A 24,480-nucleotide genomic window follows, 5' to 3' on the forward strand; every position below is an offset into this window, starting at 1 on the left:
AGCGGCACGGGCTTGGAGGGCCGAAGGGCCTGTTCCTGTGCTGTATTGTTCTTTGTTCTAATTGTCTTTGAACTGAGTGGTTTGTTGGGCCACCTCAGACAACTAGTTAACCAAATCACTGTGGGTGTGGAATCACATGTAGACCAGACCAGGCAAGGGTGGTAGATTTTCTTCCCTAAAAGGATATTTAGTGAACCAGTTGGGTTTTACAATAATTGATGATAGTTTCATGGTCATCATTCATAAGTCTAGCTTCCAATTCCAGATTTATCAATTAATTGCATTTAGTTCCCACAAGCTGTGAGATTTGAACCCATGTATCTACAGTGTTAGCCTGGGTTATTAGTGCAATGACATCACCAATATACCCCTGCCTCCTCTGAACTACTATAAACCCAGTAAGAGTTTTAACAACACTAGGTTAAAGTCCAACAGGTTTATTTGGTAGCAAATGGCATTTGCTACCAAATAAACCTGTTGGACTTTAACCTGGTGTTGTTAAAACACTTACTGTGTTTATCCCAGTCCAATGCCGCCATCTCCACATCACGACTACTATAAACCCCCCAATGCTTTTTATATTCATTCAGTGCACCCTGCCTGAGATATAAAATTATTTACTAAAAAGCAAGAAAGAGTGGTGCCTGGCAGTATGTTTCAGAAACAGCTCAAAACCCTGATGCCAACACAAACTCCAACTCGATGTGGAATGAAATTGTTCTGACTCCACAGTTTGGGGAGGGATGCATCCAAATGTTGTACGTCCAAAGCAAGAAGGCACAGATTTAAGATAATTGACAAAAGCGACAAGCGAAAAAAAAACTTTTTTTCACGGACTGACTGGGTTAGGATCAAGAGTGACTGCCTGAGATTCTGGTGGAGGCAGATTCAACTGAAGCATTCATGAGGGAATCAGGTTTTTATGTTATTCATTTGTGAGACATGGGCATCGCTAGTTGTCCAGCATTTATTGCCCATCCCTAGTTGCCTGAGGGCTGTTAAGAGTCAACCACATTGCTGTGGTTCTGGAGTCACATGTAGTCCAGACCAGGTAAGGATGGCAGAAGGGGCGACATGGTGGCACAGTGGTTAGCACTGCTGTCTCAGTGCCAGGGACCCGGGTACAATTCCAGCCTTGGGTCACTGTCTGTGTGGAGTTTGCACATTCTCCCAGTGTCTGCGTGGGTTTCCTCCGGGTGCTCCGGTTTCCTCCCACAGTCCAAACATGTGCGGGTTAAGTGGATTGGCCATTCTAAATTGACTCTAGTGTCAGGGGGATTAGCAGGGTAAATATGTGGGGTTATGGGAATAGGGCCTGGGTGGGATTGTGGTCGGTGCAGACTCGATGGGCTGAATGGCCGTAGGGATTTTAATAATTTCCTTCCCTAAAGGACGTTCATGAACCAGATGTATTGTCTCCGACAACCGACAATGGTTTCATGGTCATCAGTAGATTCTTAATTCCAGATATTTTTTATTGAATTCAAATTCCACCAGCTACCATGGCGGGATTTGGTCCCCAGAACAATTTTTTAAATTATTAATTAGTGTCACAAATAGGCTTACATTAACATTGCAATGAAGTTACTGTGAAAATCCCTAGTCGCCACACTCCGCATCTGTTCGGATACACTGAGGACAAATTTAGTATAGTCAATACACCTAATCAGCACATTTTTCGGACTATGGGATGAAACCAGAGCTCCCAGAGTAAACCCACGCAGACAAGGGGGGAATGTGCAGATTCCACACAGTCACCTAAGACGGAAATTGAACCCGGGTCCCTGTGAGGCAGCATTGCTAACTACTACGCCACCATGGTTTCTAGATTAATAGCCTAGCGATAATAGGCCAATGCTATGGGGAGGAGGGGTAAATGGCACTAAGAGGATTCCTCATGCATGGGGAGCTGATGCAGTGATGATGTGGAGATGCCGGCGTTGGACTGGGGTAAGCACAGTAAGAAGTCTCACAACACCAGGTTAAAGTCCAACAGGTTTATTTGGTAGCAAATACCATAAGCTTTCGGAGCAATGCTCCTTCGTCAGATGGAGTGGTCTCTGTTCTCAAACAGGGCACAGAAATCAAATTACAGAATACTGATTAGAATGCAAATCTCTACAGCCAGCCAGGTCTTAAATGCACAGACAATGTGGGTGGAGGGAGCATTCAACACAGGTTAAAGAGATGTGTATTAGAAACCCTACAGTGCAGAAGGAGGCCATTCGGCCCATCGAGTCTGCACCGACCACAATCCCACCCAGGCCCTACCCCCACATATTTACCCGCTAATCCCTCTAACTACACATCTCAGGGACAATTTTTAACCTGGCTAATCAACCTAACCCGCATATCTTTGGACTCCAGACGCTGATGCAGACGCTGTCTCCAGACGCTGATGCAGAACAGGATAGGGCTGGATACCCTCCTTGCGTTCTGAGGACTATTCTTGTCCTCCCTGGCTGTGCTAATTCCCCGCCTTTGGGGTGGTGTCACAGTGGTTAACACTGCTGCCTCGCAGCTTCGATACCCGACTTAGGTCAGTGTCTGTGCGGGAGTCTGCACATTCTCCCCGAGTCTGCTTGGGTTTCTTCCGGGTGCTCTGGTTTCCTCCCACAGTCCGAAAAAAGACGTGCTGGTTAGGTGCATTGACCATGCTAAATTCTCCCTCAGTGTACCCAAACAGGCGCCGGAGTGTGGCAACTAAGGGATTATCACAGTAACTTCATTGCAGTGTTAATGTAAACCTACTTCTGACACTAATAAATAAAACTTTAAACGGTTATGTTCTGCGGGTTGTAACTCTCCTCCCTGGGGCTGCGCTAGCTAATTCGCCCCAAGTGCCGCAGTCCCGCTCCGGTCATAATCCAGCGCCGGGATTTTCCTCGCCCCTCCTCCTTTCCGCAGCCCCGACTCTCTCTCTCTCTCCCTGGCGCGCCTCAACCTAACCTGCTGGGCGGCTGCAAAAGACCCGCCTCCACCGGACGGCCATTGGAGAGGACCCTCGCAGTCCGGGCGCCGATTGGTCGGTGGGCCCGTCAGTCACAGTAACGGCTGACGTTTTTTTCTCTGCGGCGTCAAGTTGGGTTGCGTTGTTGGGCTCCTCCCCCTTTTTCCCTCTCCCCTCCCCCCCTCTCCCGGCGCCGCCGCCGCCGCTGCTGTTGTGGAATTAAAAAAAACACCCGTGTAATTTATTCCCGGTTCAAAGAGGGGGGGAAGAGAGAGAGAATATAAAATTATAAACCCCGAATACATCTCTATAAGATGGCCGCGGCGGATCCGAGTGCCATCAATAACAACAGCACCGACTGCGGGGCCCGGGCCCTCTTGGCCCTCAAGTCGGCTCCGTGCAGCCCGTCCCGGCTCCAGGTTCACTGGGAGCCCGAGGAGGAGCTGAACGGCGGCGGCTCGGCCCCTGGCCTCCTCCAGCAGCAGCCCGGCGGCTCAGAGGCGCTGGCCCGCCTGGAGGGCCGCGACTTCGAGTTCCTCATGAAGAAGCGCAGCGTGACCATCGGCCGCAACTCCAGCCAGGGCCCGGTGGACGTCAACATGGGCCACTCGAGCTTCATCTCCCGCCGCCACCTGGAGATCCTCCGCGGCGGGGACAGCGCCAGCGCCGCCGCCTCGCCTAGCCCGGCCATCGGCTTCTACCTGAAATGTCTGGGCAAGAACGGGGTGTTCGTGGACGGCGTCTTCCAGCGGAGAGGGGCGCCGCCTCTGCAGCTGCCCAGAGTGTGAGTAAATCAAATAAATACCCCTCTCCCCCCACACAATATACCCCCAAGACTGTGTCCCCCCCCCCCCCTCACATAGAGCGACCCTTTTCCCACCCACCCACAGAGCGATCAATAAAACATCAGCATTAACCTTGATTCAACAACCTTCATTCAGCCATCTTCCTGCAATACACGTGTGATCACACACACACACTGTCTAAAACACACACCGTCTACACATTTTAACAGTGCTGCTTGCCAGTCACCCCTGTTTAACTATTTTATATAATCTTAAAACAAAATTAACCCTGTCTGTAAACCGCATGTGTGTGTGTGTCTATCCAACACCCTTGCAGTACAAACACGTGTTGTCATTCTGACTAATATCTTGCCCCCTCCCTTCATTTTCCCTCATATGGAGGTGCTAGTGTTGGACTGGGGTGGATAAGATGAGAGAGGTCACACCACACCAGGTTATAGTCCACAAAAGGTTTATTTGAAATCGCAAAGCTGCTCCTTCACCTGACCAAGAAGCAATACTCCGAAAGCTTGTGATTTCATTTTGTGTGTGTGTGTTTTTTGAAGAGTTTTAATTTTGGCAATGACCCCTTTTTTAGACGTGGAGACTTTGGGTATGCTAACCATGCCACGTTATCAGCTTAGATCACAGTAGATCTGCAGTGAAGGTGTTTGTATGTATGACAGGTATGGGGGATGGGGTTGGGAGGGGGAGAGAAAAAGGAGTGTATGTATTTAGTGCCCGTTTTTTTGTTTAGTGGCTTTCCTCAATTATTACTTAGTACCCATGTGAAATCCTACAAATGATTTTGATCGACTTTCTTTTGTTTGTTAAATATGTGTGCTTGTGTACACAAATCACTTTCACTTTATAAACACCTGCAATAATTCATGTCCCATTTTCTTGATCAGTCTGGCATAATTGAAATCACCCCTGCAGGCGGGTTTATTATTGCAAGGCGCTGTATGTATATAAAAACGTTGCACTGGGCAACATTAACATTGAAAGTGCTTAGTAACATTGAGTATGTTTAGATTTTAAGAATGTTTGTTTACAATGGTCACACAACCTTTTAAATTCTGTAAACAGGATGTAAACGTGGTGGAAATGCATAGTGAGCCTGGTAGTATATGAACATTTTGGGAAGAGGATGAACCCTTGTACATTTTGACAAAAAGAGCCAAGTTTATCTATCAGATAGGCTAAGAGTTCTGGAATGGATTTATAAAAGTTTTGATTTGTACTTGGTACTTTAACTCAGCATTTCCACATCCTGAGATCATGTACCAACCGACTCAAGAACAGCTTCTTCCCTGCTGCTGTCAGACTTTTGAATAGACTTATCTTGCATTTTGATCTTTCTCTACACCCTAGCTATGACTGCACTCTCTCGTTTCCTTCTCTATGAACGGTATGTTTTGTCTGTATAGCGCGCAAGAAACAATACTTTTCACTGTATGATAATACATGTGACAATAAATCAAATCACATTGCTGGTTAAAAGAGTGGACACCAACAAAACAGTTTGAAGCTTTATATTATACTTGCGTAGTGTAATCAAGTGTTAGTAGATTTCTCAGTCAGTGTATATGGAGAATTTGGATTATCTGCTTGTGGAATTTTTTTGATTGTCTGAAAAGTATCATCATCATAACGATTAACATTGAAACTTTAAATTCTGGAGTGTTTTTAAACTACAATTTTTAAAACGTTGACTTGGTACATGTTTTCATTTCATCTGGAAGCAATCCACTTTTCCACATGGAGCTAAGTCCTGAATTGAGGCCAGTTTGTCCATGGCTACACTGAATATTTGGTGTTTCTGTGAGGCTGACCAGAGAATTTTCAATGTAGTTGCCCTATCAAAAGTTAGAGAAAGCATTCGTTTTTACAACAGCCTGTATTTATATATCGTCTTTACTGCAGAAAAAAAAGTCCCATTGCACATCACGGAAGCATTATTTCAGAAAATCTCACACCAAGCCAAAGTGGAAAGTTTTAAAGGAGGCAGGCAAGACAGGTTCAACCAGAGAATTCCAATGCGCAAGATCTTGGTGGCTGAAAGAACTGCTGCCATTGGTGCCATGATTAAAATTTAAGGAACACCAGCATCTTGGAGGGTTCTCCAGCTGAAGAGATGACAGGGTTAGGGAGTGGCAACACCATGGAAGGACATGAAGGCAAGGTTGAGAATTTTAGCATTGCTAACTGGAAGCCAATGTGGGTCATTGACGGGGAAGATGAGTGAACGGTATTGGGTTCAAGTCATTATATGTATATGGAGGGTTGAATGTTGGAGGCCAGCTTGGGGTGAGTTGGACTAGCAAAGTCTAGAGATAACAAAAGCATGGGTGAGGACAGCAGATAATCTGAGGCAAGGGTGGAGTCAGGTGGTGTTACGGAGGTAACAATGGACGGTCTTGAGTGATGGTGCAGAATAGTGGCCGGAAGGTCACCTTGGGGTCAGTGTTGGCCCTTAGGTTTGAAACAATTTGGTTCAGCTTCTGATAGTAGTTAGGTTGATGGCTGCAATGAGTCGCCACGTGATGTAGGTTGTGCTGGCAACCTAAGAGAATTACTTTGGTCTTTTTTGTGCAGGAATTTGTTTTGCTTGTTCAGTACTAGATATTAGGCAAGCACTCTAACAGTGGATGGATGAAGAGACGTGCCAGTCACATAGAGCTGAATAAGAATGTAAATAGGAGCAGTGATAGAGCATAAGCCCATTAAGCCAGCTTCCCCATTCACCACAACCAGAGCTGATCTTCAGTTTGAGCTCCACTTTGCTGCCTCCTTCCCTTACCTCTTGATTCCAAGAGACCAAAAGTTGAACTATCTCAGCCTCAATATATGCAACAATGGAACACCTGCAACCCTGTGGTATATAGAATTCAAAAATTCACAACCCTCTGTGACATTTCTGTACATTTCCGTTCTAAATGATCTGCCCCTTATCCTGAGGCTGTATCCCCATGTTCTCGATTCCCCAACGAGGTGAAACAAGCAACCCTAGTGTCTTCCCTGGTCTCACCAAAGCCCTGTACAATTGCAGCAAGACTTATTTGCTCTTGTACGCCAATCCTCTTGCAATAAAGACCAAAGTGTCAACAGCATTCTGGTGGAAACTAACATGATGTCAGGCAGTGTTGTCAAGGGGCAGCACGTCGGTGAGAAATAGGAGAAAGCCAAGTATAGATCCTTGGGGGAATACCAGTGATAATGGCGCAGGAGCAGGAAGAGAAGCTAATTCTCTCTGACAATGCCAGATCAATAAGAATGGAATCAGGTGACAGTAGTCCTGCCAAGCTAGGTGACAGTGGAGAAGGATGTTGAGGTCTTGATGCCAAAGGCTGCACAAAGGTTGAGGGGAGAATAGTCTTGGAAGCCAGATGTGCACTTAATTAATATCTTCTGTTAAACTGTTGGTTTAAAATATGCAAGATAAAAGATTGAGAAATTGTCTTATTAATGTAGCGGATTGTATTAAGGTCACTTTGATGTGATTTTGGCAGCTAACTGCTTCTTGACTGGGGCAAAGAGTACATCTTACAGAAGATAAGTGTTTTAATAAATAGCTTGACCCAGGTGATCTGGATTGAGGTGTTCGAGAGGAGGTTTTCTAGAGTAAGAAGTTTATTTTCTCTTTTCCATCCTCCCAAAAAAAGAGATTACATGGCTTCAATGTTGGGTGGGGAGAGGATGTAGCATGGTTTGAAACAGACATGATGGAGCAACTTGTCTTTTCCTAACTGTGTGCTTGGTATGTTTGTTCATGTCAATTTCCTGAATTCTTTACCAACTTGGTGATTATACAAGTTGTGAATGGTCTTTTGGAATGTAATTTAATTGATCATTGTCATTTATTTCTGTAAAGCAGCTGGTTACATTGCCCCTCTGATCAAATCCACACTAATAATGCTAAAATAACCTTTGTGAGGATTTAACTCCGAGATGAATCTGCGGGTGTAACTGCTGAATAATGAAGTCCAGAAAAACAGCTTTATATTTGTAAGTGAATTTTATGATATTGTCTTTTGGCGCTGCAGTAGAGTAAACTGTCTCACAGACTGAAGCCAAATATGTGACCCAGCAGGCATTTGTATTGCTTGGCACTGGAGCCATGTACTGGTGAGATTATAGCATCAGTCACTTTATCACGCACTGTCTGGGAAATGGGGTCAGGCAGCAGGTGACTGGAAAAATGCAGCAGCAATATGCTCAGCCCACCCACATTCAACGTGGTGATTCAGGCATAGGTAACGGGAATGCTTTATTTATTTATGTATATTTATATACTATTTCTGCTAAGCGTGTAGTTTTGCAGCCTCTTCATTCTCTTTCCCCCGTCTCCCATGCAAGAATGGGAGAACAGGGTTAACCTGTAAATCTGTGCAGTATATTGAGTATCTTTATTTTTAGTACATAGTTAATTTAGAACTACGACCTAATTAAAGATGGTTTGTAAGCATTTGCTTACACCAAGTATATTATCGGAATTTAATGGTAGGTAATGTTATCACAGTAAATTAATAACTCTACGTATAAGGCTTAAACTTGAACTCAACTTTTATATCCAGAACACTTTTGGTGTGTTGAATTTTTAATTCGGTTAATTGATTTGCTAATGCTGGTATCAGTGAAGGGGATCATGAAACTTCTGAATTCTTGTAAAAATCCTTTTGGTTCACGAATGTCCATTAGGGAAAAACATCTACTGTCCTTATCTCGTTTGACCTATGTGAGACTCCAGACCCTCGGGAATGTGGTTGATTCTAAACCACCCTTTGAAATAGCCTTGCAAACCACTTGGTTATATCAAAACCACTATAAAAACTAAGAAAACTAGTTGGATGCACAGCTAATATTGACCTAGGTAATGGATCTGGACACAAAGGCACAGTCAACCCTGAAAAGCTCCCCTCAATATCTTCGGACTTGTGCCAAAATTGGAAGTGCTGTTCCACAAACCTAGTCAAGCAACAGTCATACTCATGGAATGATATGTTTAGCTGACGTCTTTGCCTTTTCATCACCACTCTTGGGATGTCCTGTTCCACCAGCAGGACAAAGCCATCCGAGGAGGCAGCAAAGTGGTATCAGTTGGAAGGGAGAGGCCATGGAGCTTTTCAACATTGAATCTGGACCCCATGGAATCTCATGGCATCAGGTTAAACAGGGGTAAGGAATTCTCCTGTTGATTCCCATTTTACACCCTCAACTGAGATGTCAGTAATTCTCCTTGTTGAACACCACTTGGACGAAGCATCAAGGCTACGGAATATATTCTGGGTGGAATCATCTAGTGACTCATTAGCACCACTTCTGATAAAACTAGCCAAGTCCTGAAGCACGTGAGTGTGAAAGAAACAATACAACATTAAAACCCCTCCTCGACCTCATCCTCATCAGCCTATCTGTTGCAGATGCATCTGTCCATGACAGCATTGGTAGGAGCGACCTCCCACATCTTGTGGAAACAAAGTCACATCATCATCCGAGAACACACTCCATGGCACTACCACCTTGCTAGATGCAGAATAGGTCCAGCAGCTTGAAAGTGTGCATCCTTGAGACACCGTAGGCCATCAACAACACGAGAATTATATTCATTACAATCAACAACTTCATGACATGACATATCCCCCATTTTATTATCAAGCCAGGGACCAAACTTGGTCCAGTTAAAGTGTGGGAAAGCATGCCAGGAGCAGCACAAGTGCCAACCAGTTGAAGCTGCAACACAAGGCTAAATGCATACTAAGCAGGAGTAATATAGTACCATGTTATATAGACTGATTTAAGTGAACTCGCAAGCAAAGAATAGTTAAAGCTCTGCATTTCCGCCTCGTTCAGTCACAAGTGTTGGTGGGCAATTTAAAAAAATAAGAGGCAGGTCTTAGAACATCCCATCCTCAATAATGGCAGAGTGTGGAACGTTTAGTGCAAAAGACAAGACTTATAATTTGTGATTACTTTCAGCCAAAAATGCTGAGTGGATAAACAAACTAGATTTGCTCCTGAGGTTGACACCACCACAGATGCTGGTATTCCGTCAATTTAAATTATTCCACATAATGTCAAATGGCTGAGGGCACTGGATGCAGCAAAGCTTTTGGGCCCTGACTACATCCAGACTGTAGTGCTTAACCTTTTACTCCAGAACCATCTGGCCTCTAGTCAATATTTTTGTTGTCCTGGAACAGTTTGGCATCCACCCGACAATGAAAAATTGCCAAGGTATGTCTTGATCATACAAAAGGTGGCAAATCCAATCATCCCATGAGTCTACTGTCAACCATCAGCAAAAAATTGAAGATATCGTCAGCAGTGCCAACATGCTGCAGTTACTCACCAATAACCCGCTCAGCAATGTTCTATTTGCTTTCTGCCAGAACCACTCCAATCAAGACCTCATTACAGCCTTGACCAAACAAGGTCATAAGAGCAGAATTCAAGAGCTGAGATGAGAGTAATTAACCATGACATGACAGCAGCATTGTGTTTTAGTAAAACTGAAGTCAGTGGAAATGATAGCGGAACTCTCCATTGGTTAGAGTCAGACCTAGCACAAAGAAAGATGGTTTTGGTTGTTGGAGGCAATCACCTCAATCCCAGGACATTGCTGCAGGTGTTTTGCAGGGAAGTGTCATTGGCCCAACCTCATCAGCAGCTTCTTCAGTGGCTTTCCCTCTGTCATAGGTCAGAATTGGTGATGTTCACTGTTTAAGTCAATTTACAGCTCTTCAGGTGTTGAAGCAGTCAAACCTTTACGCAGCAAGATCTGTCTGACACCAGGTGAGGTCCCATTTAACTCGTTCCTCTGAGACATCAACGTCAGAATCTGATGTAATGCTTACGAATCATGTTTTCGGTGCTGTGAAGAATGGCGTGTTTCATGTTACAATTTGAGAGCCTTGCTTTGGGGTGATTGTTGGTCACAACAAATGGCTGGATATCATGGGGGTGGCTTGCATTCCAACATGACCTTCAAGTTTCACAAGCCTGTTAGAGCTTTAGCTCTAACTTTCATGTTTCGCTCTGCATTTATTTTCATTTGATTCTTCTGTTCTCGATTGTGTTTACATACATGTTGATGATTAGCTCTGGGTTGGTTCAGGAAGATGTGTGTGCATTGGATGTGCAAACTCGTGTATCTGGAGACTTGCCAGTAGTCGAGTAAGAAGTTGCTCTGTAATCGAGAAGAAAGCAATACAACTCTTACTTCCATGATTTTCTTAACAGTAGCTGTATACTTTTGAGTATAACCAATTAAACAGTAGCGGTATTTGTTACTTTTTTCAAGGTATTATTTAGGGTTCTTGACTTTTCCATTAGCACTTGGCCAATGGGGTGTGATTTATCAATGAGTGAAATCCAGTAGTTTGCAAATTTACTGAACTCATCGGTGTTGACTGGGGATATGTTGTCACTCTTGAATAAAGAGAAGAATCTGGCCAAGCTTTGAGATGACTGCTTTAGTTGAAGTAGACATAACTATTTCCATGACTATGAATCTGCTGTATTCAACAATAGCAACAAGTCTGGGAAATCAGCGTTAACTTCTGGTCCTGGAGGTAGTTCGGATATCTTGAGAGGATCACAAAGATTTGATATTGTGGCAAACATGGATTTCATGCTGCTCCACGTGGTGGATCCCTGGGAGCCATACCTCCTTCCCTAAGGAGTTGTTTGGTTTTAACAATTCTCTGGTCATCTTGTGCTACAACATCCACAATACGTTCTCTCAATGAGTATGGAGTGACAATACAGTTGCCATGTAACACAAAACCAGATGTGGTTGTAATGGTGGTGATCTCATTTTGAACATTGTGAAGACCTTGTGCGTGAATGATTGTGTCTGTAGGTGCTCTTTCTATCACGTATTTCAACTTCGTGATTCCATTGCCTTTATATATAGTTTCTAAGCCTCTTTTTTTTTGTTGTTGCTTTGTGTCAGCGAATTCTAGTGACTTTGGCACCACATTTATGCTTGCCAAGATAATGTTGGCAAACCTTTTATTCTCACAGCCCTACTAGTCAACGGCTGTTGCGTAAGATAGTTTACTGAGGTAAACTTGCCTGGCTAGTACTCAATGCAGAAATCGTGTGGTTTGAGTCTCCTCGGTCTGACAATCTTCAGCTGTTTCATCAATGATCTTCCCTCCATCAGAAGTGGAGATGTTTGCTCACCATATGCAACTCTCAGATACTGGAGCAGTCCATGTCCAGATGCAGCAAGACCTGGTTATGCTACACAAATGCCAGGCAGTGACCTTCTGCAACAAGAGCAATTCTAACCATCTCCTTGTGACATTCAATGGCATTACCATTGCTGAATTTGCTCTGTCAATATCCTGGGTGTTACTATTGACCAGAAACTGAATTGGACCAGCCATGTAAATACTGTGGTTAAAAAGCAGGCTGGAAATTCTGCAGAGAGTAACTATGCCCCTGACTTCCCAAAGCTTGTCCATCTACAAGGCACAGGAGTATGATGGAATGCTGGCCACTTGCCTGATAAGTGCAGCTCCAACATCTTCAAGAAGGTCGATATGCCATTGAGGGCAAAGCAACCCACTTGATTGGCACCCCATCCACCACTTTCAACATTCACACTCATCACCACTGACACACAAAGGCAGCAGTGTGTACCATCTACAAGATGCGCTACAGCAACTCACCAAGCATCCTTCAGCAGCACCTGCCAAACCTCCAACGCCACCAGCTAGTAGGACAGACAAGAGATGCATAGGAACCCTGTCACCTGCAAGTTTCCTTTCAAGTCATGCACCATCCTGATTTGGGATTATATATCACCATTTCTTCACTTTTGGTCAAAATCCTAGAACTCCCTTTGTAATAGTACTGTGGGTGTTCCTACACCACTTGAACAGCAGCGGTTCGAGAAGGCTGTATGTCGCCATCTTCCTCAGGGGAATTAAGGATGGACAATAAGTGCTGACCTAGCCAGCGATGCCCACATCCCATGAATGAAAAAAAGTATCCAACATTGAGTAGGTGGTCTGCTGATTTGTTATGTGGATTGTTGAACAAATATGCTAGTGATCAATTATCACTTTAACACACTACCATACAAGTAGGGATGAAATGTGATTAAGAGCGCTTCTGTCTCTGCGAAGAATGTTGCCATGCATGTGTTGGGGAACTGCTTGCCATCACAATGACTGATGTATTATTACCTGTCTTGTCTCTGAGTTGCACCTAAGCCAACCTAATCCATGACTAGCTGAGGGGGTTTTCTCAATTGTAAAATAGGTATTTGTACAATAGGCAGACAACTGTCATTTGATCATGTATGCAGTTTGTTTTGTGCAAAGTAGTCACTCCCATTTGATGGTCTCCTTTGTGCAGTGGGGAGGAAGATATCATAAAGGTCAGGAATGTAGTGACTACAGTACCCGTTGCGTCCAAACAGACTGTGGACTTGCACATGTTTGGATCCACAATGTTTGGAATCATAGCATAGAATCCCTACAGTGCAGCAATGGCTCCAGCTTTCTGTGGATTGAGTGATACTCATTCACTGCTGAGCACATGACTGAAGAATTAAATTCTGCCTTCATTGAACAGGTGCTTCAAGTTAAGGTAGCATTCTCTAAGATATTGCAGGTTGTCGTGAGTTTACAGTCAGTGCAACTGTAGATGAGAATTTCTTCCCTGTTCAGCTTGCCTTCAACTCCTTGAAGGGTAGACAGTCATGTGTCAAAATACTTCAGCTGATGAATTGAATCCAAAGTTGAGCCTCTTATTTGAAAAAGTCTGTTGTGTGTGGAGAATTCTGTAAGATGCCACAATCCTTCTGCAAGCTTGATTTTGATGGTAGCCTGCATTGAGATCCAGTTAAGTGAAGTGTTTAGCACCATTCACTTTCTCTATCATAACATCGATTGACGGTGTCAAGTGTCTTTCTCCCTGTATTGCATGATTTGGTGACTGCATATCAATGTGAATTCTAATCTGGTTCTCTCATGTTTCTCGATGACCTGTATGGGTGAGACCCATGGGGTAGGCTCATCCCCATTTCTCAGTTTGGTGACCACACATGAATGTGGATTCTAATCTGGTTCAGTAAATGCTGCCATTTTTTTCTCTGTTTGCTTTCTGACATGAAATGCTGCTCGTTGCTGTGTGATTGGGAGCACATTAGGGCCTTTATGCAGCTTGCATTGCAACACCTTTCAGTTTGCTGATGCCAATGATGCAGTCAACATACAATTTGCGAATGTTGGTATGTGTAGGAACAATGTCCGTAACTGCAATGTCTGCAGATTTGTTGCTTTGCAGAAATTGATAAACATGTCACATTTTCTAGATATGACATAGAATATCGCTGATTCTAATGTCTTTGAGACTGGCGTTTCAAAAGTCCTGAAAACTTAATGATATGTCACTCTTGTGATAATATTTCCAATGTCCAAGATGCTGTGAATGGGGTAATCCTTAAGTTTGTTGAACGTTTTGTCTGCCATGACATTAACAGATGCTCCTGTATCTATAAGAGCACCTATGCCTAAGCAGCCAATGGTCACTGTCACACTTGTCTGGTCGAAAGAGAGCACAAAAGTTTATTCAGGATCACCTCACCTTTATGTTGGCTACATTCTCTCACCCTTTTGTTATGGTGTGCACATGTGGCACCCTTCTAGTGGTATTGCTGAGTGAGTGATAAACGTGAGCAAAACTGTTGCATTTTCCCACTGGCTTTATACTTGGCCAGTAGCAGGACACTCTGGTGTGGCTAAGCACCGTCACAGTGAAAACGTTCTTCGGGCAAGTCGCAATGAGACTGTTGTTGTTGCTTTGCAGATGGTTTGTTTGTCACTTGCGAGATGAACTGTGTTTACAAAATTTGAAGTTAGGAGTGTGAAAGTTACTGTTATGTTACTTGCTTTCTTTACGCAAACTCATCAATCACAGAGTTGGTAAACTTTAAGTGTGTTCATTTATTTGAAGACTAGAACTAATATAAAGAAGTTAAGAGCTCAGCAAACAGAGATTCAGTGTATACACTCGTGAGTCCACACACTCCCTACTGGTCATATACTATACATCCTGGTTCAACAATGATGTGTACACTATTTTCATATTCTCTTAAAGCGATATCCTTCCCAAAGATAAACATTATATACAGAAAGGATAAATAAACAAAAGGTGGTTGAGAATTATTTACACAAAAGATATAAGTGGTTTACTAATCCTTCCAGATCTCTTGAAGAGATGGCCTTCCTCATTACCTAGGAGATCTTGACCTGTAGGTGAGTTGCCATTCTGATTTATTGTAGTGCTGATTGTTTTCATTCCATAATTCTTCCACAATTTCACTCTCCAAGTTCATCTAGGAAGGTGTTTTTGGTGTAACAGAAGTGCTGGGTGATGTACAGCTAGCCAATTCTCTCAGCTGCTTCTGTTTTCACCTTAATATCGCCCCATTCCGTGTTGTGACCTCGTAGCATCTAGGCTCTCTGCACACAGTTTAGATATTTCCATAGGAATCCAGATTCTCTGTTTAGGATGTAGGACCCAAACCCTTTTGTCCTACGTGCAAACTAGGCAGCTCCGTACCTGCCTGTCGACCGTGTATTGTCGTCTTCCTTTTTTTGGGAAATTTCTCCTGTATTTTTGAGAACTTGGACAGTTGATGGCTTGGTATGGTCATCCTAACTTGTCTCCCACAAATGATTTCCGCTGATGTCTAAAGGTATTGTCCTCAAATTCAACATGGTAATAGAGGTCTTGTTTCTTTACGCTTCACAATTAATATGGAATGGACCATTCACTCAGTAAGACGGTTGGATTTGGGATTGTGTGGCAAGGGTGTTACACGAATTATGCCTCATTTGACGCATAACACCCAAAAAAGATCAGCCAGTGTGCTATGGCCCATTGTCTGATACAATCTCCTCAGGTGTACCAAACAAACTGAATATTGCACTCATTGTATCTACCCCAGATGTACTCGAGGTATCCCTTCAATTGTCTTGTGATTGGAAACTTGGAAAGCAATTGTGAATGAGAAGAAAATCGTTGTCATGGACAATGAATAAACCTGTTGCAACCTTGGACCAATTTTGGGACCTCGTGAGAGTGTAGTGGTTCTGTATATTGGTGTGGTTGACTACTCTAGTATGCCAAGTACATTCTCACTGCCTTTTCGAAATTGTTGCTGATCCCTAGTCAGAACACAGACTCCCTTGCCTTGTCCGTTGTGTACCTATATGCCCCAGGTGCAACTGTGACAGTAATTCCTGGTTAAGAGCTTCAGGTACAAGTACCCACTTTCATTTGAAAATCACACCCCTTGAAATGTTTTTTTTGTTTCTATATGGCCAAAAAATCTAGGGGTGTTTGGTACTCGTATCAGACCATCCTTCTACAATGCTCTACATCGTGGATCTTTTACTGTCTCCTTCGTTGGCTGCACTTGTGTTGACCAAAACCCGTCAGATCAACATTACGTACATCTTCTACCATGTCTATGCCATCTACTTTTAGTATAACAGATCACTTTTTTTTTTCGATTTGGTAACCTGGTCAGTATGTTTGAAGTAATCATTTTGTCACTGAGTTTTTAACAGACTTCACAATCACATCTTTATACTGCAGTATGAGTGGTACACTTGTCAGTGGCTTTTGCCAAGTTTTGTGATCAGTTTTCACAATGAACTGTTTACCAAATAGGTACATGTGAAATCTTGTGATACCAAATACAAGAGCAAGTATCTTGTGATCTATGTTTTGAATTGGATTGGGCTGGTGATAGATTTTGAGCCACGTTAAATTGCTCCTAACCATTTCTGAGATGCGTGACCTCTTAAGACTTTCATTTCTTTGGGTCTTCATATTGTAGAACATGTCTCTTTTTAAAATGCCAGCTTAATTGACTTGAGACGTGTTAAAGGTCCTGCCATTCATATAGAACATCTCACCTTCCTTCCTTAACAGCTCTCTAATTGATGATGCTTTTATAGTGAAGTTGGGTAGATATGGCACTTAACTAACCTGAGGCATCTCTGCAGGTACTGTCTCCTGGAAAGAGGCATATATATTGTACATCTTCGGTTAGGGTGGATTCCGCAACTTGATACATGGAGCCTAAAAATCAATATGACTCTTATTCACCTGATGCTTCCTTCCTGATGTTGAAGATGGGCCCTTCACTTCAAGCTGCTGCCATAAGTGAGTTTAGTCCATCACTGCAATATCATCAGCAATGCATACGCACCCAGGAACATTTTCTGTAATTCTATTCACGTACTGCAGAAACACATCCTGACACAAGAATAAACCAAAAGGTAATCTCTGAAAGTAGTACCTTCTGAAAGTGTCCTGAAAGTAGTGATCTTTTGAGATCCCCCTACCAAATGAAGAATAACCGTGTTCAGTGCTCAAATTAGAGAAAAACTTTGCTCCTTTGAATTTGAGAAATAATTCTTCCAATGCCGGCAACTTGTGTGGGCATCTCTTTTAAGATGAGATTTGTTTTGGGCCTAAGCATATCTAGATTGCATCTTTTTTCATTACATATGTGACAGAGTTGGTGCGCTAATGCATACGAGAGGCAATACTGTTAACACTCTTCCAGTTAAATCATAAGCTTCTCATGTATGTATACTACACTTCCTAGGAGAGTCGATTGATGAGATTACATTTTCTCTTAAACTCTGTAGTAGAACATCACCTCTGAAATTTCCTATAGCATCAAATTTGTCTGGATACATTTATTGTAGGTCATGGACTTGGTGTGAATTTTTCTGCTGCAATTAGTGACTTCATGTAAGCTCACAAGTTCTGTATATCTGAGTAACCCTGTGTCCACCGGGTAGAATATTTGTGATGTCCGTGCAGACTTGCTATAGCTGCATTTCAATGTCAATGTGCCAGTGTAAAGGAGGAGTGACCTGTTGTATGCAGCTATTTTGGCAGTTGTAGGATTTGTTGCCTCCCAACTGTCCAGATACATGTTCAGGATTCTGAATGGCAAAATGTTCATGTTTGCTCCTCTGTCAGCTTTGGCGGTGATCCCATGTTGCAGCTTTCCTTCGGGCATATGATGCTGATGGTAGCAAAATCTATGAGACTTCATTCTCACCATTCTGAATTTGACACCATGTTGCAAGCCTGCTGACTTTTCAGGTTGAAGATTTCTCCACTCAGAATCTTCACCCTGGTCTGCTTTGTCACTAACCTTCTGTACATGCTTGCATTTATGTTGGTCTTTGGCGCACTCCATGTTGCTGCTAGTGTTACATTTGTTTTGTCATGTCTTATTTTAATCTCTGGTTGCACCTCCAGAAACAGATCGCTGCATTGGTGTGCCCAATGCCCACTTTTGCCACGTGCTTTGCAGAGGTCTTGGAACTCAGGGCAGTGTCATGGTGGGTGCAGAAGACAGCACTTTGCTTGGTTTCTGTGTCCTGGTTACTGCACCAATAATTGCAGCCACAATCGATGTTTGCAGCTGTTGTTGTCCAGCCACCATTTTCTGTCAGCCAAGCTTGTCAACATCAAGGTTTTCTTGATTGGCGTTGAAGCTATGACTAGTTCCATTATTCATTGAGAACTTGACTTCTAAAAAATTGTAGCTCTCAACCATTATCCTGGCTCCTGCTGACTAGCTGGTCAACTGATTCTTGCAGCTGTTACCTGTAAACCATTAGCTCCAATCCATGTATTTTGAAGTTCACCCTTATATAAAATTGATTCACCAGTATGTCCCACAGCTTAACAGGGTCCTTCACAACAGTTACTGTTGACAGGCTCAACTTCAACAGCTCTGGACTCTTAGCGATGACAATGTTTCTAATTCCAACAGTTCAGACAGCTTTGACTTTCTCGAGTATCGTTTAGTGTAGTTAACTAGAGGGACAACTTTAAATTTGTTTTGATTTTCAGTTTGATTTGTTCAATATTTCTTAAATCATAATTGGTTGCCAATGCATCAATCAGTGCAATGGTCAGTTGTTTATTTGCTTCTTGCTGAGTGCATCGGAAGACAGTGTTTTGTATATTGTATTGTTCTCTGATAGTCTTCCAATTCTTTATCTCTACAGTGGAGAAGTAAGGCCTTTTTCCTTTTGTCATCTGAAATCTCATAATCGGACATCATGCTCTTGAAATGTTGTAGCCAATTTTGCTAACAGAGGTCCAGCTGATGCCTGAGAGTGCATAACAAAACATAATAGATATTGGGCATATATACTGCCATACTGATCAGTAGTACGATATCAAATGTCTCGCATATTATTCTTTCCAAAGAATCCTTCCCTATAATGATCCAAGGTTAATTTTTTATTAGATGTTTATCTTTGCACGGTATGTGTGTGTCTGTGCATGTGTACAAGACACTTGACAACCAAACACCGCTTGATTAGCACTCCACCCTCTACCTTACATACTCACTCCTTCCACTGTTGGTGTAGTACATCTTGTTAATCAATTTTCTGACCAGGAAAGCATGTAGTGTACTGCATTTAAGCAATGCTAACAATTTGATGGTCTAAGAGGAGTGGAGGTTGGGTACAAGTTAAACTAATTATACTCGAGTCATTTTCTCCCCAGTACACACTTGCTGAATGCATTTTGGTTAGTGTATCAGCACAGTCACTGTTGCCTTCAAGGAACTCAAATTATTTTCTTTGTAACAAGGAGACCTGTAACAAATGAACCACATCCTGTTTGCATAGAAAAGCTGGGTCACCTATCATGCATAATATTGGAGAGTGTTGGATGTAAATTAAAATGCATCACACTTTACGTATGAGGCATCCCATTTGTTATACCAAAATTGATTGTTGACTGTCTCCAGTTGAAGAAATTTCAGCTTCCATTCTTGCTGACTTCAATTAAAAACAGTTGATATATCAACTTCATTATTAACCTTGCCATATATAATTGTGTGGTGAAATACTTTGCAACTTTCAATTGATTTGCCAACAGATCCTTTCAGTAAATGGAATAACCTAGTATTACATTGACTTCACGTTATGTATGGTGAGTCAACTGGTAATCTTGTCTCAAAATTTGTCCTTAATCATTATATGGGAATTATTAAAACATTGAGTGGTTTAGCACTTGAAGCTGCAGTTTTTTTTTAAAAACCTGCAAATGTTGAAAATCTAAAACTGAAAATGCTGGAAACAGCTGATTAAGCAGCATGTGTAGAAGAAGAATAGTTCCACTTCTGTAACATTGTCCACGTCTACTCCTATCTCAGCTCATCTACTAAAACCCTGGTCTGTGCGATTGTTACCTCCCAGATTTGCAATTCCATTGCATTCCTGGCTGGCCTTTAACCTTCCACTCCACGTTCCCTATATTTCTACTCATCCAACCTTTGCTGCCTGTATTCTAACTCGCACACAGACCACTCAAAAAGTTTATTTGAGTCTGCACCCAAAATATTGTGCATTCTCTCCAATGGTGCCATCTGACTCACTTATGTTTTTGGCTTCGTGCTATTCTCTGAAATGCCTGCAACTTGATTCTTGTTAATGGAATTTATCACGTAATCGCACGAGGGTGTAGGAACAGGAAAATGCAATTCAGCTCATCCTGTCATCTGAGTCTTGGTACACATTCGCCTGGCACAGCCCTGTTTCCCAGTACTCTATTGATCCAAATCTAAGCATGAAGTATTCTGTTTTACAATGCTTAGTTTGTGGCTTTGAGTTTATCACTGCATTTTTCAAATGACTATAATTATGTGAGGAAGGATCAGATGCCCCCCCCCCCCTCCTCTTTTCCCACTTTGCCAGTTCAGTGGGTGTTTTGACGATTCACACGCCATGATCATAAAAGAACCAATTAGACAGACTTTCTCATTCCTTCACTCTCACATGTGGACACACGCACACTAGTTTAATTGAATTAGAGTCCAAAGAAATAAAAGCGGTATGCAGTTGGTAGTTTGCCAACTTGGCTGGCCTCAAGATGAATCTTGTGGTTTAAAGATGATTGACAGCTGATTTGACCATCTTTCTGAAGACCAAAATGTAGGATTGACTTCCTTGAAGAGCTCTCCGTCTGTGGCAGGGGAATTGCTGGGTGGTCACAGTTAGCAAACAGGGTCCACGTTTTGCAAGGTGGTTTAGAGGGAGGGGAGGAAGAAGGGCACCTTTTTGGGTCATCTCTTTTCTGTGTCTCAGTTGCTTGTCCTCTTACTACAGAGAAAGATACTCGTAGGGTGGTCTGCCACATGAGTGTGAATTGAGTCTGTTTCTTTATATGCCCTGTTTGTGAACAGAATTCCCACTCACCTGAAGAAGGGGCTTGGAGCTCCGAAAGCTTGTGTGGCTTTTGCTACCAAATAAACCTGTTGGACTTTAACCTGGTGTTGTTAAACTTCTTACTGTGTTAACATGAATGTCACCCAGTGATTCAAACATGGTCAATAGTCATGTGTTCCCCCTTGTATCTTATTGGTTTCATAGAAACCCTACAGTGCAGAAGGAGGCCATTCGGCCCATCGAGTCTGCACCGACCACAATCCTACCCAGGCCCTACCCCCACATATTTACCTGCTAATCCCTCTAACCTACACATCCCAGGACTCTAAGAGGCAATTTTTAACCTGGCCAATCAACCTAACCCGCACATCTTTGGACTGTGGGAGGAAACCGGAGCACCCGGAGGAAACCCACGCAGACACGAGGAGAATGTGCAAACTCCACACAGACAGTGACCCGAGCCGGGAATCGAACCCGGGACCCTGGAGCTGTGAAGCAGCAGTGCTAACCACTGTGCTACCATGCCGCCCTGGTTTATTTAGGGAAACCCCTTTCTCAGCTGGGGTTCCAGTGTTTGTAACTGGGTTTATTCCCATCATCACTTGATGGGCTCATCTTCAGGAAAGCTGTGATCCCACTTTATTTTTTAAATCTGGTTATTATTGTGTGAATTGGATATTGCAGTCCCATTGGAGTCAATGTATCTTGCATGTTTATACTCCTATAGTCTTTTTTTCTGTGAAATAGCTCTCTCTAGACTAGTCACTGTTTTATTTGATAGTGAAAGAAATGCTAAGAAATGATAACTGACTAAGCATCACATTTAGCACTTTTTCACAAACTAGTTAAAGATGTTCTATTAAGGTCAACTTGGGAGGTATTTCCAAAATTGACACAGGTTTTCAATTTTATGATGGAGAAACTTAAGTATAAGACTATTAAAAGGAATATATTATGGGTTATGTCCTTTTAAAGATTTATTGTTCTGTCATTTTGATGGTGCCATTTTGATGCCTTTGGAGGAAAAAAGGGTTCAAATTAACATCGTCTAATTAGTCCATCAGTTTGTAATAACATTTAAGATTATTTTAGTCACCTTAATGAGTGCTGGTAACATAGGCTTTCAGATCTATAAAAGACTGCGGATACAGGTGTTTTTAAACGACTGAAGCTCACCTTGTTCCCATGAGCTCAGAATCAACTTGTTTTCCTGATAGTGAAACAGCAGGTAAGGTGATCTGAAACTCCATGCTCCTGCTTTGAAAGCTATTCTTTTGACACAGACTTGTTCACTTGTAAAAATAAAGCCTCCATATAACGTTCAATGGAGTAAAGAGAAATCAGTTTGAATTGTGAAGTTTTCCCAGAAGTGATTTCACAACATCCAGTAAACAGATAAGTGTTTCAAGCTTCAGATCAGGCCACACCCGAGGGAAGAGAGTAACTGTATTCTCGTCAATCAAAGTCAGAATGCTTTTAGTTGGTGCATTTTTTTAGCACTTAATGCAGTTAATTTTTTCAACTGAATTTTTAGAGGTTTTAAAAATATCTACCACGATTTAATTCAACACATTGGTGACAACTAGAAAGTGTAGAAGTTAAATGTAAAACATCATAGCCGAGCCACAGATTGTGTTTCTGTACTTCTCTCAGGATGTTCCTATCTGTGTTTAAACAACAATGCTTTGGCACTGGCAGATTTCACTGCCAGTTGTTTGCAAACTTCTGTACTTTAGTTATACATTTGTGGTAACCCTCTGAAAAATTACCATTACCGGTTTTATGATAGTGTATTTCATTCTTGAATAGGTAAAGAATAGAGTTTTAATATGTACCTCCAATGGCATGGCGGGTGAATACATTGCCTGATTTTTTTAAAAAATTCATTCGTGGGTGGGATGTGGGTGTTGCTGGCTAGACCAGCATTTATTGCCCATCCCTAATTGCCTTTGAGGTGTCGTATTAAGCCGTGCATACAGAAGGTTCCAAGTTCAATTTCCTAGCTGTGCTAAGTTCGCTGGGCAATTGGCATGCTGCAATTAGCTTTTTGTCCTTGCCAGTCAAATTTTACACTCTTACATGGTGTTGCAAATAATTTGTTTGCAGTGTTCTGCATTTTCAGCCAGGTGCTCAACTCTCTCTGCATTGTTTAACAATGCTCTGGTTCAGTTGTGTTTATATACACTTTTGGTGCATTCACGTGATGGTTTGATCACTAGTAGTACAAAGGTGTGGACTAATAATCTGGAGATGTGAATTCAGATCCCAATTTGGCAGTTGGGGAATTTAAATAAAGCTGGATTTAAAAAGTTGGTATTAGTAATGGTGACCATGCAACGGCTGGATTGTAGTAAAAACCCAACTGGTTCATTCTGTTTTACAGAAGGGAACCTGTCATCTTTACCTAATCAGGCCTACATGTAACTCCAGACTCTCAGCCTTCTGAAGTGGCCCAGTAAGGCACACTGCTGCAGCAAAAAAGCAATAACGGGCCAGAATAGTTCAAAATGGCAGCTCGCCACCATCACCTCAAGGGGAATTGGAGATGGGCAATAAACTCTCCTCGCCAGCAACACATCTGTGAATGAATAAAAACAAAACCAAATAGTCCATTGGCATTAAAATCAGTCATACCCTGGCAAGACTCCAGATGAAAAATTACAACAGTCGTCTCTTAAGCACTTGAGCTTTCCAAACACATTGCTTTTTTTTAACAAAAGGTAGATTTTTAGGCTATGGTTATATTAGTTTACTTCACAAATTTCCTGTGATTCACATGTGAGTAATGAAGACACATATTTAATTGAAGAATCATGAACTATTTTTGAAAGTAATCCATAAACTTCTCCCTGTTTGGTCTGGAGAAAGAAGGAAATCCTGCTGGTCAGAGCTGCAGTCATTCATAAAACTGACCTGTTTGTGGGTTTTAAAGGGAACAAAGACTGCAACTTCCTTTCCTGTGGTTTAATTATTTACGTTCTGCAGTTGCAGCTAGTTTACACAGGAATTGGACTGGCTGCAAAGACTGATGAAATAGGAAATGCACGTGGTTTTCTTAAAAGATTAAAAAGTATACAATTTATATAACATTTAAGAAAGTTTGAAATTGCAACTGCATTACTTCAGAGCCACTGTATCAAAACATTACATGTACCTTCACCACAAAGTCACTTTTAAATGACACACAGGGAGTTGATGCAGAACTTTGCATGTTATTGCAAATAACTTGTTTAATCACATTGTGCTCCAAGATGAGCTCATCGGCAAAAAGTGAGCATTCTTTTTAAAGAGTATGAGTAATACCAATACAGTGTGTGCTGAAAACTAACTTCCTCGGAGTGGCAGTTGGTGGTGGATTGCCACCCCATAGCAGTTTACCTTAGCTTGAAATCCAAAGCCCCTGTCTCTCCTGACCTTCCTGACTCGGGCTGGATGAGACTCGATCAGTGAAGCAGCCCAAGTTCTCAAGCAGTGAAGTGTAAAAAGAGGGCAGCGAAGG

At 42.3% G+C, this 24,480-nt stretch overlaps 1 protein-coding gene across 2 annotated transcripts in view; it reads left to right on the forward strand.

The window, feature by feature from the left end:
* Nucleotides 1-1,990: 1,990 nt before the first annotated feature.
* Nucleotides 1,991-24,480, forward strand: part of foxk2b (forkhead box K2b) — a 106,224-nt gene continuing 83,734 nt past the window's right edge. For both annotated transcript variants that reach the window (XR_013499154.1, XM_078225423.1), the window contains exon 1: nt 1,991-3,734. Coding sequence is in view for 1 of the 2 variants with exons in the window: in XM_078225423.1 (XP_078081549.1) it covers nt 3,265-3,734 (470 nt within the window). In the remaining variant the exon portion in view is untranslated. The remainder of the gene's footprint in view (nt 3,735-24,480) is intronic.

The sequence above is a fragment of the Mustelus asterias genome, chromosome 12, assembly GCF_964213995.1.
Source record: "Mustelus asterias chromosome 12, sMusAst1.hap1.1, whole genome shotgun sequence".
In the NCBI taxonomy this organism is placed as follows: Eukaryota; Metazoa; Chordata; class Chondrichthyes; order Carcharhiniformes; family Triakidae; genus Mustelus; species Mustelus asterias.